The sequence below is a fragment of the Bombus huntii genome, chromosome 11 (assembly GCF_024542735.1).
Source record: "Bombus huntii isolate Logan2020A chromosome 11, iyBomHunt1.1, whole genome shotgun sequence".
Classification (NCBI taxonomy): domain Eukaryota; kingdom Metazoa; phylum Arthropoda; class Insecta; order Hymenoptera; family Apidae; genus Bombus; species Bombus huntii.
In genome coordinates, this window is record NC_066248.1 from 67012 (window position 1) to 80778 (window position 13767).

Sequence of the window (13767 nt, forward strand, 5' to 3'; positions counted from 1 at the left end):
TATCTGACCATCTGCGATCCTCGATTTTCTCTTTCCGATGTTGCTCGTGAAATTGCAAACCGTACGAGGATACGAACGAAGGGTAACTGTTGTACTTGGTTGAATTCTTATATTTCTCCGTTAGGTTACATCGGTCGAGGAGGTTCCGCCGCCTGTCATCGAAATTGGGGCAACGAATCAAACGTTGCCTCCGAAAAGTGAAATTTCTTTGCCGTGCCGTGCATTCGGAAGACCTAGCCCAAAAATCCGCTGGTACAAGAACGACCAACTTGTACGAATCGATGGCGACGATCGATTTGCGATCGCTGGTAACGGCACTCTTTCTCTGAAAAATCTTCAATCGAGCGACACGGGAATATACAAGTGTGTTGCATCCTCCGAGTCCGGGAATACGTCATGGTCGGCTAGTTTAACGATTAGCCCAGCAACGAGTTATCAGGGCGTCGTCATGCCAGATATATCGCTACTTCCCGAAAGTCCAAGCAAACCAAGAATAGTGAATACCACTAGCAACACGGTGACGCTCACCTGGAGCCCGGGACACGAAGGCGTTAACAAAATAATCGATTACACGGTCGAGTATTTTGCCACGAATCCAAAGACTAGCTGGATCGTTGCCGGAACGAGAATAATAGATGACGTCTATACCGTAAGTACATGGATATGTGTAGATGATCAGGCCAGATTCGAATGCAAGAACATGAGGCACAAGTAGACATGTACATATGTGCATGGATGTATTCTGTCTGCCTTTATCCACGAACAACGTTAATCGACGATGCAATCCCAATCGCTGCTCTTTTCGTCTCACAGGTAACGAATCTCAAGCCAGATACGAGTTACGTGTTCCTTGTTCGTGCTCGAAACAGTCAGGGTCTTTCCGTTCCTGGACCGTTTTCCGATGTGGCGCGCACGACTAATATCGATCAACACGCGATTCCTCAAACTGAACTAATTCGAGCAAGAGATCGTCTCAACAGTGAAATTCTTTACTTGAAGGATGTTCAGCCTTTGAGCAGTACCAGCGTAAAGATCGTATGGGACGTAAGTAACAGAGGCGCTATAGAAGAAACAACGCGTTGCAAAAATATAAATCCTTCGATCGAATCCAATTATATAATAGTTACGAATTATTTGCTGTCCCGCGTTTTCCCGTGCCTTGTTTTCCCTGTGCTGTTTTTGTCTCTAGATACTGGGAGCTGCCGATTTGGTCGAAGGCTTGTATATAAGATATCGTCAAGTTTCCGAGAAGCCAGAATATCGAATGGTCACGGTACTGAATGCCGGAGCAACCAGCTACGTTTTGACCAATTTAAACAAGTACACGCGTTACGAGTTCTTCCTAGTTCCTTTTTTCAAGACTATCGAAGGGAGACCGAGCAACGTGAAATTAGCGATCACGCTGGAAGACGTACCTTCCGGGGCACCCGAAAATGTTCATGTCGGCATGATAAATGTGACCTCGGCATTCGTTCGTTGGTCTCCACCGCCGAAAACTACACAAAATGGACAATTAATAGGATATAAGGTAAATACGCGTGTGACAACGCGATCTAAAAGCTAGTTTTCCGTGAGAATCGAGTCAAGTTGCTTTCTCTTTTATTCCTTCGCTAGATTCAAATCAAAAGCAATAGCAGCAACAAGATTTTGGGCCAGATGTCTTTAAATGCGTCGACAACGTCGGTGATTATCAACAGCCTAACGACAGGTGGTCTTTACACGGCGCGCGTTGCCGGGTTAACTCGTGTAGGTCTTGGACCGTTCTCCAATCCAACCGTTTTGAACATGGATCCGGGACAATTGACGCAGTTGCCGCCACGAACAGATCCGAGTCAAAGAAATGCCTCTGTCGTGAGTGAAACTTGGTTTTTGATTCTCGTGATAACGGTCGTGTTGACCATTATCGCCGCGTTATTGGGTGCTGTTTACGTTCGTCGAAGGCAAGCGATGAGTAAACAGCTCGGCCACTTGAATGTTCCTGTCGGCACGGCTAATGACATTTGTCAATTAAACAAAGATACTCTGTGGTTAGAGCGTGGTTGGAGGCCGAGTAACACACTCCAGGCTTCCACCACCGATAAAGACTGCGAAACGAAGCTATTAAGCAATCAGAATCAAATCGGCCTGCCACCTGGAATCGTTGGAATGGCTGGCTCGGAATACGCTGAAGTTAATCTAACGACATTTTACAATGCTCGAAAACAGTTGCAAGCTCCGCCAGAACCATACGCTACAACGACACTCTGCATGCCTGCTCGTAGCCCGGATTCGATAGAAACGGCCGGTCGAAAGTCGAATTCCAGTGATTCTTGTCTGAAGCCGGACTATTCGAGTTTGGATTCGAACTTGGATCGAAACAAATCAACCGTGTCTCCGAGCAGCGACAATGCCAGTAGCGTTTATAACGCAGAGGATAATACGGAAACGCAAAGAAGAGCTCATCAATACAGAATGCCGCTGCCAAATGAAAATCAACCACCGAATTGGTGCGATATGCTACCACCTCCGCCGGAACATCCGCCTTCGTTCGAGGGATCTCTCGGTTCTTCCAGATCGCATTCGCATACGCATCAACACCAACACCAACATCAGTATCAATATCATCATCATCATCATCCGCATCAAATGCAGCATCAGTATCAGCATCAACACCATTATCAACAGCAGCAGCAGCAGCAGCAACCACAACAACAGCAACAACAACAGCAGCAACAGTACCAACATCAAACCGCCTTTAGCCCCCACCTAGGCAAGAGAAGTATCGAAAGGCAAAACGATTTGGACTTGATCACGAGCGCAGGACTAGCGTTGGGACTGGGTTTAAGCTCGAGTTCGAATTCAGGTTCTGGTTCTGGTTCGGGTTCTGCAGGTGGAAGCGGCGGCGGTGGTGGAGGCACTGGTAGCGGTGGTGGTGGTGGAGGAGGTGGCTCCGGTTCGGGCTCAGGATCGAGAAATTCGCAAAGTCCACCGAGTCCGCCGACCAGAATAATTAACAATTTAGCAGGCTCGAATACAATTTGGAACGATTCGGGTCAGCAGACTCAACCATTCGACAATTCTATTGCGCAAAGTAACGTCCATCAGCAAGGTAGATACACGAGTTTGCCTCCGCAAACGAATCCACCGGCACTGCCCGTCTTTCCACAATCGTTCGACTGTTACGATTCGTACAAAGGTAATCACGAAAACGAATACGAGAGCGGCTCTCTTTTGTACGGTCAACGAAATGATTCGCCATCGGAAGACTACGATTCTGCGTACAGTCATGTAAATCGTGCGGATTCACGATCGGAACGATCAATAGCGAACGAGGATATCTATCGACGAAACGATCAAGATATCTATACAACGGAGAACCTTTATCAAGCTGAGAACGACGAATGGGATAGAAAGTCGTGCGATTCGAACGCGCACTCGGATATTTGTTGTTCCTGTTCGGAATCCAGTTGCCTGTATGGCAACACCCTCGAATACAACGACCAATTCGCTCCGACATCGGCCAATTGCCTCCATGGTAAAACAGGTTCCCGAAATAGAAATGGCAAAAGTCCACGTAGAAGAAATACTAGAACTGCTTCACCGACCTATAGTAGCGGTGACAGTAATTATTCTTGTATCCCTCCAAGGCAATCTGGAAACATTAGCTCGCAAGAAAGGACGAGGCATAACCGTGGCAAAGGTTCGCATATCACCCATCTATTTTTCTTCTCTCTCTCTCTCTCTCTCTCTCTCTCTCTCTCTCTCTCTCTCTCTCTCTCTCTTTCTCATTGCGGTCGATTTGATAAAAATCACCGTAAAACAGTGTGATCTTTATGTACGTACAGCATGCAACATATTTCGTTCTCTTTCAGATAAAGTGCCTAGCTTTTCGAGAATCGGCGGCTATCCTCAGCACAATTCCTCGGCCTCGAACACAGTCAGCAGTTCTGGAAGTCAAAGATACAACAAGCTGAACAATGTTTTCGTAGGTGGTGGGAATTCAAACGCTCCTATAGAGTGTAGTCGGCCGGCCGACCTTCGCGATGGCTAATGTCACAAGGATTCTCGGAGGATCAAGACCGATCGATAGAATCGACCGTTATTGATACGAACCGCTGTTTCAACCTCGAACGAATTACTTGGATCGCAACGAATCGTAGCCGTTTCGCGCGACAATATCGCCAACATTCTCAAAGTACCTTTTCCGGGCTAAGCTCGTCCTCGATGTCTCCAAACCTTAATAGCTACTCGTATTAACCGTGATATTCCTTTATTCCTCTCTCTTTTCTTCCTTCCACCCTCTGCCGCGCGAAACTCTTTCATTCTCATATTCATTAATATTCTTCTAATAGATGGGTTTAACCTCGTCTCTATTAGCCCTGTTTACGCAAGTAGTGCGGAGAATGCGTTCGTCTCGTAGTTTCGATACTTTTGATAATTACCTAACCGAGTTGTTGCGTTTCTTCGTTTTTTGCTCAATATATCACCAAACACTGCCATTGAGTAATGAAAATGGATGATGGACGATATGGTTGACAGTGAAAAGTGAACAGTGAACAGTGAACAGTGAACAGTGAACAGTGAACAGGATGCGAGATGATGGATATGACGAAAAGGAAGCGTTATAGATCGAATAGATTTAGTTTCATAATCTTTGTTCGTGAGTAACGATAATTTACGATTTCAACGTCGACTTCGACATTGCAAACCATATTAACACGCAATATATTGTTACGCGTATGCGCACATGGCAGTCCTGTGCGCTAGATCAACGTGGCACTTGTGTACTTTCCAGAAATTTTAAATTTTCGCCGCTCAGAGTTCCGCACGGTTCTATTATTTTCCGATGTAACGTTCCTAAATGGTTAAAAATGATTCTTTAACTTTGTCGTACGGATACGAACGTGCTGCCACGTGATACTTCTTAAACGATATACATATGTATGCACAACTTTTAAGGGTACGTGCAGCAAAGAATGATCGACTGTCGTGCAACAAGTATTACATCATATCGAACAGTTTTTTTTTGTGTATGTGTGTATGCGTGTGTGTGTGTGTGTGTGCGCGCGCGCGCGCGTGTGCATGTGTGCGTGCGTGCAGGAGCTTCTTTCTTCTATGAGCAGTTGAAACAATGGAAAGTAGCTATCGACCTGTGTCTTTCGTCGTAAATCTCCAATGCGAATCGGAAACGAGCAGCTATCGTCTGTATTCTATTCGTTGCATCGATCGAAAGGGAAAAAACAATTGCCACGTAACACTGGCGAATTGATTCGTCGGTAATCGCTTACGAATACCAGTGAAGATTACGGCGGACGAAGAAAATACGAATAAGTGACAAGCTACGAGGACGACGACCAACAGTGTTGAAACGGCCAGAATAATATTCTAAATTGGATCTAATCGGGCGTCGTTGATCCGAGCACATTTACAAACTGCATCTCTTGGTTCCTCCTAATCTCAGTGTATGTTGCGTGAGAGTTCGTCAAGGCTCCGGAATTGGAACGAATCTTAATGTAAATTGAGATAGTCGAATAGAGGACACTCGTTGTGTAATAATCGCTCAAATTCGTTGTAATTAGTTTGTTCTTTCGCGTGAGGAAACAAAGAGTAAATATTATTAAAGAACTGACTGATTGTAGATCGGCGATCGTCGAACTATATTATATAGTTCTAATGAATGGGTTTATTAATACGTTGAGCGCGGCGCCGGTCCCTGGGGCCGACAGTATTAAAGTTAAAAATAAATGTAGTCATCTCAATGAAATTTATTAAAACACTCTAAACAAAAATGTGGCTGTTGCATTTACACATATTACGTGATAAAACGTGACAACTTTTTTGGTCAAATCTTTGGCTATCTTGCGTCCAAGTAGTTTTGAATTGTTATCATAACATCCCGAAGAATATCTTCGCACTTTATGTACGTCTCCTTCCTCTTTGCGTAATTTATGAACGATTCTTCCTTCAACTTGGATATTTGGTTGATTGCCTTTTGCTTTGAAGTGGCGGATCACCCTGTATCAACGTATCACTTGGGCGCTCGCTCACTGCCGGCTAAACGGAAAAGATAGCAATTTCGGCGCCGCGCTCAACGTGTTAACAGACGTTAACAAGCGTCAAAGAGAAATAACAGACGCTGAACGCACTGCCGAATATCACAATTCGGCAAGACTACGTAGATCGGGTGTGGAGATACGATTCAATGTGTAACATAAGTATATAAAATTATCCGCGCGAGTAACGGTTCGCAAATGAAATTGGTAAATCCGTAGATCGCATATAGAAACATACAAGTATAATCCATCCAGAAAGGCGAGAAACAAGAATAAATGAGGGAAAAAGCTATTAGTAACGAATTAAATTGAAAGAAGGAGAGCGTTCGTTTTCGTAGAGTGTTTAAATAAATGATAAATTTCGAACAACAGTTAGAACAACAGAAAGAGAGAAACGTAGCTACGTAGAACTTATATTTTAAGTATTCACCGTAACAATATTCAAACATTATCTCTGATAGTTTGTTTAGACTGTACACTGAGTTTGCCAAACTTCGTCTTTACGGACTCTATTGACTGGTGGTAAATGGTCCTTTTCTATAGGCACATATGTATGTAGATTCTTTTTGGGAGAAGAAACAAACAAACAAACAAACAAACAAACGAACAAACACCTCCAAATTTGTACATAAATTCGCACTCGAACTCTTCCACAATATGGGAGCAGTTCGATCGATAGTAGTTACTTATTTAGATACCGAAAATATTTCGAGTTCAAGATCGAGAACTCGTGATACTTTTGTCACAGATTATGCGGCAGAGTAAACGATTCTTGAACCGATTCAGTTATACCGAACCATCCTATCAATTTGCAAAGCGAAAAAAGTAATGACGTTATTTTTATAGTTTCTCATATTTGCACGATTGTTACGATGGTTCAAACTGTTTGTATGTATCATATTACGCGTAACACCTTCAACGTTGAACGAAAATATAAGATCGCGTACGGATCGTGACGACACACACACACACATACACACACACACACACACACACACACACACACACACACACACACACACACACACACACACACACACACACACACGCATGTACACGCACGCATACACCAAATTCTTTTTTCCTTAAACTCGCTTTTATTCGTATCCCCACTATCGCGGGCTTACTGCGCAAACCCTCCCCTCCCCTCCCCTCCCCTTCACCTTCTCAATCCCGTGCCCAATCCTTAATTCTTTCATTCTCGTTTCTCGTGTCGTCTATTGGCCCGTAATTTGAGTTGTCCTGTCTGTCTTAAATTGCCCTTACGCTTATGCGCTTGTCCTTGCGCTCGTCGCATCTCCATTAACTCTCCATTTACTCTACCGACCACCTGCCGAGAATTAAAACGGCGAACGGAATATAACGAGAAACACATGTCGATGTGTTCTTCCGTTTGTGAAAAGTGAAGAGTGAAAAGTGAAAAGTAAGCAAATTGAATGTAATCCGAACTATATCGTCTTCGTTGAAATCGATTAAACCAACTTTGTCCCGAACGAGGGAAAGTTTCACGAAAGTTTCGTAAGTGATTTATTATCAATCACTGCCAATAGCTGAATAGTCTCTTGCGAAGATTGGACGCTTTGTTGACCGACTGACAAAAATTGTCGACACGGTAGAATAACGATATATATATTTTATAGTCACAGCGCGCTAATCGTCATATCATTAACATTCGGATCGAAAGATCTAATAACGATAAAAAAACGTTCCCAACACTACGATTCGATAAGTTTCAATTTTACTTGCATCTTTTAGCCACTAGGTCTAAATTAAATCGTGAAGGCTGATAAGTGATTTAGCTTAAATATTCTTTACGTTTTGTAAATAAAGCGCATCAAAGAAACAGAAATTGTTCGTTTGTTCGTAAGCGTTTTCGTAGGCAATAACTTATTTATTATAAAACAAATGCAAGTGATTGTCCACTTTGAACATGTTATTGAAAAGGAAAATATGATACTAATAAAATTGGTCGATACAGACTAGTGTCATACGCGTACAGACAAACACAAGACGCGCACAAATGTAGATAACTAAAAAGTAATAATTATTATTGTCAAGTACTACATATACATATAAAGTGATATACAAAAGCGTTACGCAATATACGAGTAACGATTATTAATAAAAACAAAGAAAAAGTGATGTTGAACATACGAGTATTTTCCAAACTTTTTACGTTCTAAAAGTAATTCATGAAGATTTAAAGGAAAAAACAAACATTTACTTCCTCTTATCCTATTTCCCCTTACATTTAACAAGCTAGAGCTCAAGTTAAACGAAATAATATATAAGAGTCCAAAATAATCTTAGAGCTTCAGGTAATTTAAACATTATATCGGATATATTTAGAAATTTATAGTTTTATTGTAACAGAAGACAACGATCGATAATTATTTACAAAATTTCGTTCGTAAACAAACGATTTTCTTTTTTCAAGTATTCTTATTGAGAATTATGAATACAAAATAAAATTATATTAGTTTTTACGCTTACATGTAATTACCCGCAACTACCCTTTCCGCAACAAGTGCGCTTAGGGGGTCGATACCCTCTAGAACCGTCGCCCATTAATGGGTTGTATCCTGTAATGGTCGGAGAATGTCAGAATTAACGATATCGATCGATATCATTATTTTAAAATCATTATTTTCCACGTGTGTATTTACCTTCCCTTATAGATTTGTGTTTCTTCTCTGTAAAAGGTGGTGAATCGTTGTTCTTCTTTCCTGGTCTATCGCCCATGACATTATTGTCTAAGATTAATTTTGGTATTCCTTTTGCATTTCCTTTCTGCTAGAAAACAAAATAATACACATATATTCTAAATCCATGTTGGTGCATTTCAAGTTAAGATTCGCAATTTACCTCTGTCCTTTCCTCTTCTGCCAACATACATTTCTGATAATATTCCTCTTGCATTTTTTGTCGTGAAGCTTCTAAACCTATGAGCCTTTCTCGCAACAGATCCGGATCTAAACATATAATAAAATTAGGCAAGTACTTTTGACGAATATGACATAGCCATCTTATGATATTTACTCTTATGATATTTTGCTGCATATTCCTGTTCATTCTTTCTCAACTTCCAATTCGCATATTTTTCCAAAATGTACGGAGATGCCCACCAAATGCAGATTGTAATTCCAATTATATACCATCCAACGGATGCGATAGTACTCCATACTGTATCGATTGTCAAGATGTAATTAAATTAAATTAAATTAAATTAAATTAAATTAAATTAAATTACTTTGAATTAAATATTTTTCAGTGTTTCAATGTCTTAAAAGGAATTCGTGCAACGACATCTTAAAACATAACGCTATCTAGTTAGTAATTATCAATTTTGATTAATAATTTGATACATCTTAATGATATAGCATATTTAGCATATATAGCATAATAAGAGATATTACGTTTAGATAAAAAAATCGCTGTCATTTTCAATTAAATGAAAATAAATAACTTGTTCGGCTTACTTTGTAAGAATATGTACATCGTAAGAAGTGAAATTTGGACTTGTTGATCTAGGTTATGTTTCATATCTATTTCACAAATATACATACCTGTTTTAAAATAAGAGATTTCAAATATTTCTCCAACGAAATAATCCATTTTCTGTCTCTTCTAAATAATGCAACACCTATGATTTTAACAACTGTTAATGTTAATAAATCACAAACCACAAATATATTTGATAAATATTAAAATAAAGCGAATATGCAATCTATTGGTTTATAATATGGGAACATGCCAATCACTGTTCAGTTATATCTTATGTTTATATAGATTTTATCTAATAAAACATGGTAAAACGGCTATCGTTGTTTATAATTTCACGTATATTTAACTTGATGTACTAAATGTACATGTATCATTTCGATATAAAAAAAGGTTAATTTTCAAAATTTCCACAAATATCAGAATAGAAGAAGCAAAAACAGTTGTAACTATTTTCTTTATTCTTCTATTTTACCTGTTTTTGAATCCGGTTATTCATTCACAACACCCCGTCCGTGTGAACAAACACAACGTCCGTGATCACGATCGAAAATATCCAAAATATTCCAAATGTCACTAGAAACGTAAACGATACAAATAGTCGGTACAAACAGTCGATCGATACATTGAAATGTAACCTCATTCATGTTAATTTGTATATACATAGTACCTTTGATACTACACATATATGTATACATGATATTAATTACAAAAGCACACGTATGTAATAAATTATAATATAATAACGTATTTAATAATCATCATATGGTAACTTGGCAATAAATATTGTACAGTATAGTATTTACAATATCATATATTACACGGTAATAACGTATAAAAAATTCAACAATTTTACAACACATATATTAGACAATTAATAAGTATAATTACATATAAATATTGGTAGAACAACTTTTCCTTAATAACCATATTTCTCGTTAAGACTTGTCTTTCCATCACCTGCTTGATCCGATGGCGGAATCCACATGGAATAATTATCTGCATGTATGTCTTGATCGCAGTACATTTTTCTTTGTTCCCGTCGATGTTTTTTCGTCATTTGGATGTTATGCTTTTGCTGCTCCTCGTGTTTCTCGGAAGATTCGTTTTTAATAGTGGTATTAGAGAGTTGCAATTTAAAATTTTCCTTACATAATGAATCATGGGATGGATTTGAAATTGACTCATCATCGTCGTCACTATCCACTTCTTCTACAGCTGCTGCTGTATTTGTGTCGGAATTTGCATTTGATTCAAGTAATTCAGTATTGGCAGTTACATACTGCTTTGTTTGTTTCACCTACATAAACATTCCATAAAGGTAGTAGAGTATTGTGGGCAGATTAAATGCGGACAAAGTAAATATTTACTTACCTTTTTGCCGCAAAGTAAGGAGTTATAAATTTTCTTTCGTTCTACTGGTGCGTTTTGCATAAGATGCGCGACTGCTTTAGCCTGACTAATATTTTGATCCATAGTGTCGTGGTAAGAAAGAGCTGGTAAATTTGCAGGCTGTGTCAAGTTTAACAGTTTAATCAAACTTGCCTCTTCTTTTCGAAGATTTTGTAATTCCAACTTCATCTTAGCAATGTCACTTTTAGTTAAAGCAAACGAACTTAGACTTGACATAAAAGCGTCTAACGCATCTTCTTCGGTCGTATCATTCTTCGCACTACTAGCACTCTGCCAATTTTCAATCGAAGTTGACAACTGTGATATTCGTTTTGTAACTTGCTTATGTTTTTCGAGCTAAAATAATAATACCAACGACATTTTTATTTAAATGTTGATTGAAAGTTGCGAAATTAGTGAAGTACTTGCTTCGACTTACCAAGGAATCATACGTTTCTGCTTTTTCTTCCAATTTTCCAGCTAATCTCATTCTCTGTTCACGCTTCCTTTCTATAGAGCCTGTTCTATCCAAAAAATTGTCTTCGTCCGAGTCATAATAATCTTCTGCTTCCCAATTCCTCGTTTTCCTTTTTCTTGCTTCTGTACATACATGTATAAATAAATTCTAAATAAATAAAAAAATAAAATAAAATTCTCTTTTACAATAACCGACCGTTAAACAAAACGGTTTATTTTTACAAGACGATAAAGTTAATTAGTAAAGAGGCATCTGTGTTCAAGTACCGGAGCTCGTCTAATTTAAAAGATGCGAGGAGCGTGTTCCAGATTGGGTTCAGGTGGAAACCGATGTCCTTGTTCATATTGTTTGGACTTTGTCCGGTTTTCATGTGAACACAATCTGGAACACGATCCTCACATTTTTTTAGTCAATCAGCTGAGCAATTAATAGCGCCGGCTAATTCAGCAACACCGATGAACTGGAACATGAACATCACCGTTCCAGTACATGAATGCAGGTATCTTGTTATAGAGAGGGACCACCACCATCACAGACATCAGCTTCAATGCATATTTAGATGCTGAAAAAGCTAATTGCATTGCTGGCAAAAGGTCGAAGGTTTCTGCCCGAAAGCCCCGAACAATGTTGTGTACAACAGTATTAAGTATAGATATGAGTACAAAACATAACGGTATAAGTATGAAAACAGAAGTTAATGTTTATTATAAAGAATTTTATAAACATTATTCTTACCGTGATTTGCTTGCCTTAATAATCCATATTTATCTAAAATTTTGCAAGCTTCCAATGCGCATTGTACAACTGCTTCTTTCTTTTTACCTTTTACAAGGGCTTCTGCTCTCGTCGAATGTCCGACGATATCTTCAGTGGGGAGACTAAATTTTTCACGAGATTAAGCTAATCGTATCATATATTTCTTTCACATTGTTTTCATATGTATGAAAATACTTACTCTACCCAACACAAAAACTGTCCAAATCCCTTTTCTTCTGTTTGATAATGGAGGTCATATCCTTCTCTTTCAAACCATCCTCTAAGAGTTTTCTTGGGATCTTCTAAAACTAAATCGTCATCCGTAATAGAAGCATAGGGATTTTCTTGAAGATCTGTTTCTTCGTCTGCATCTTCTCCCATTCCCCAATCAATGCCTTCACTTTCCTTTTCTTCGATGGATGTTTTACCTTTGTCTTCCATGCACTGTTTTTCCAACTGGGACGCTCTCATTCCCTAGAATATTTTCGTTTCATCTTATATTTGCTTGAAAAATAACTGCATTAGCCGCATATGAAAGGAACAATGTTTGGATAAAAGAAGGAATACCTTTAACTCTGTTAAGCTATACGGAGATTCCTCTTCTTGGTCTCCTGGTGGAGCTTGTAAAATGTACTTTCTCTGGCTGCAACCAAATCTGAGCATATGACCTCCTTGTATCCTTACGTAAACATTAGGTTTTATGCGGTTCCCATTCCAAAAAGTACCATGAGTACTTCCTAGATCGTATACATAGAAACCTTTATCGTTTTCTTTGTCTTGTTCAGATCTGTATTGTAAAACTGCATGATATCTTGAAATAGTAGGATGAACAAGAGATAAATGACACAAAGGTAAACGCCCAACAAGATAGAAATTTTGTTCGTTGAGTGAAATTGTCTCGATGATCATTCCAGATTTGAGTACTTCCATCATATAATTCCCTTCCGGCTTTCCTCCCCAAGATGGTTCTACATACGGGAAAGGTTGATCTTGCGAATGTTTTTGAGATTTTATATCACGCTCTGAGCTTTTGGAACTTTTATATGTCGGACAAGAACGTTTTGGACCAATTAATACAGTCGGTTTCTTGAAAGTTGCAATATTATCAACATCATTGAGACCTTTAGACAAGTCATTTGTTGAATATTCTTTCGTCGAAGCTGCAAGCTCTATGCTATTTTCCGATGTATCGGAAGAATTAGAGATGTTAGTAGTAGGCAGTATTTCTTCATTGTTTACTTCAGCTTGTATATTGCTTTCATCATTGTTGAAATGAATGTTGGGCATAAGGTTGTGTGACGTAGTTTCCATAGTTTTTATCGTTTGTAAGAAAGAAGTAGAAGGCCAATATTAAACGTTGTAGACAGTTGTCAGTTTCCGGGAAGAAATTAAAACTTCTTCCAATTAACTTTAAACCGACACCAGTCAACGTCAACGTTCGTTTATATAACCTCAACTGACTGTACATGCAATAACCTCAACTAACCTTGTATACGTATTAACTAAAAACTCGAGGTGCACGCTACATGCGTGAGTCGTGAAAATGGCATTGTATACAACGATTGCCAACTTACGGAGATAAAAGAAAATGAAATACGACATATGTAA

The 13767-nt window shown here is 39.1% G+C and overlaps 3 protein-coding genes across 6 annotated transcripts in view; 1 reads left to right on the forward strand and 2 right to left on the reverse strand.

Moving 5' to 3' along the window:
* LOC126871185 (roundabout homolog 2-like) overlaps positions 1-8181 on the forward strand; it is a 28726-nt gene extending 20545 nt beyond the window's left edge. For both annotated transcript variants that reach the window (XM_050629682.1, XM_050629683.1), the window contains 5 exons: positions 125-649; positions 814-1044; positions 1190-1528; positions 1615-3679; positions 3852-8181. In XM_050629682.1, coding sequence (XP_050485639.1) covers positions 125-649; positions 814-1044; positions 1190-1528; positions 1615-3679; positions 3852-4030 — 3339 coding nt within the window. In that variant the 3' untranslated portion in view covers positions 4031-8181. The remainder of the gene's footprint in view (positions 1-124; positions 650-813; positions 1045-1189; positions 1529-1614; positions 3680-3851) is intronic.
* A 191-nt stretch (positions 8182-8372) lies between these two features.
* On the reverse strand, positions 8373-10179 carry LOC126871239 (uncharacterized). 3 transcript variants are annotated; one of them, XM_050629837.1, is made up of 6 exons: positions 10009-10179; positions 9512-9675; positions 9072-9215; positions 8898-9004; positions 8699-8822; positions 8373-8614 (listed from the first exon to the last, which is right to left on the reverse strand). In XM_050629837.1, the coding sequence occupies exons 2-6, from the start codon at positions 9645-9647 to the stop codon at positions 8532-8534; spliced, it is 594 nt and encodes a 197-aa protein (XP_050485794.1). In that variant the 5' UTR covers positions 9648-9675; positions 10009-10179; the 3' UTR covers positions 8373-8531. The 3 variants fall into 3 exon arrangements, with proteins under 3 accessions (XP_050485794.1, XP_050485795.1, XP_050485793.1); XM_050629838.1 differs by having other exon boundaries at positions 8699-8825; positions 9599-9675; positions 10009-10175; XM_050629836.1 differs by having other exon boundaries at positions 8699-8825; positions 10009-10175.
* A 150-nt stretch (positions 10180-10329) lies between these two features.
* On the reverse strand, positions 10330-13720 carry LOC126871202 (kanadaptin). The gene is made up of 6 exons (XM_050629752.1): positions 12727-13720; positions 12359-12633; positions 12139-12281; positions 11365-11525; positions 10908-11282; positions 10330-10833 (listed from the first exon to the last, which is right to left on the reverse strand). The coding sequence occupies exons 1-6, from the start codon at positions 13468-13470 to the stop codon at positions 10453-10455; spliced, it is 2079 nt and encodes a 692-aa protein (XP_050485709.1). The 5' UTR covers positions 13471-13720; the 3' UTR covers positions 10330-10452.
* Between the last annotated feature and the right edge of the window lie 47 nt (positions 13721-13767).

Coding starts and splice junctions, on each gene's coding strand:
- LOC126871239 (XM_050629836.1), bottom strand. CDS start 9,647: ATGGATTATTTCGTTGGAGAAATATTTGAAATCTCTTATTTTAAAACA. Junction 8,826..8,897: donor CAGAAGAGGAAAGGACAGAG/GTAAATTGCGAA, acceptor TTTGTTTTCTAG/CAGAAAGGAAATGCAAAAGG. Junction 8,615..8,698: donor ACACAAATCTATAAGGGAAG/GTAAATACACAC, acceptor CGACCATTACAG/GATACAACCCATTAATGGGC.
- LOC126871202 (XM_050629752.1), bottom strand. CDS start 13,470: ATGGAAACTACGTCACACAACCTTATGCCCAACATTCATTTCAACAAT. Junction 11,526..12,138: donor ATTAAGGCAAGCAAATCACG/GTAAGAATAATG, acceptor ATGTATGTACAG/AAGCAAGAAAAAGGAAAACG. Junction 10,834..10,907: donor CCTTACTTTGCGGCAAAAAG/GTAAGTAAATAT, acceptor ATGTTTATGTAG/GTGAAACAAACAAAGCAGTA.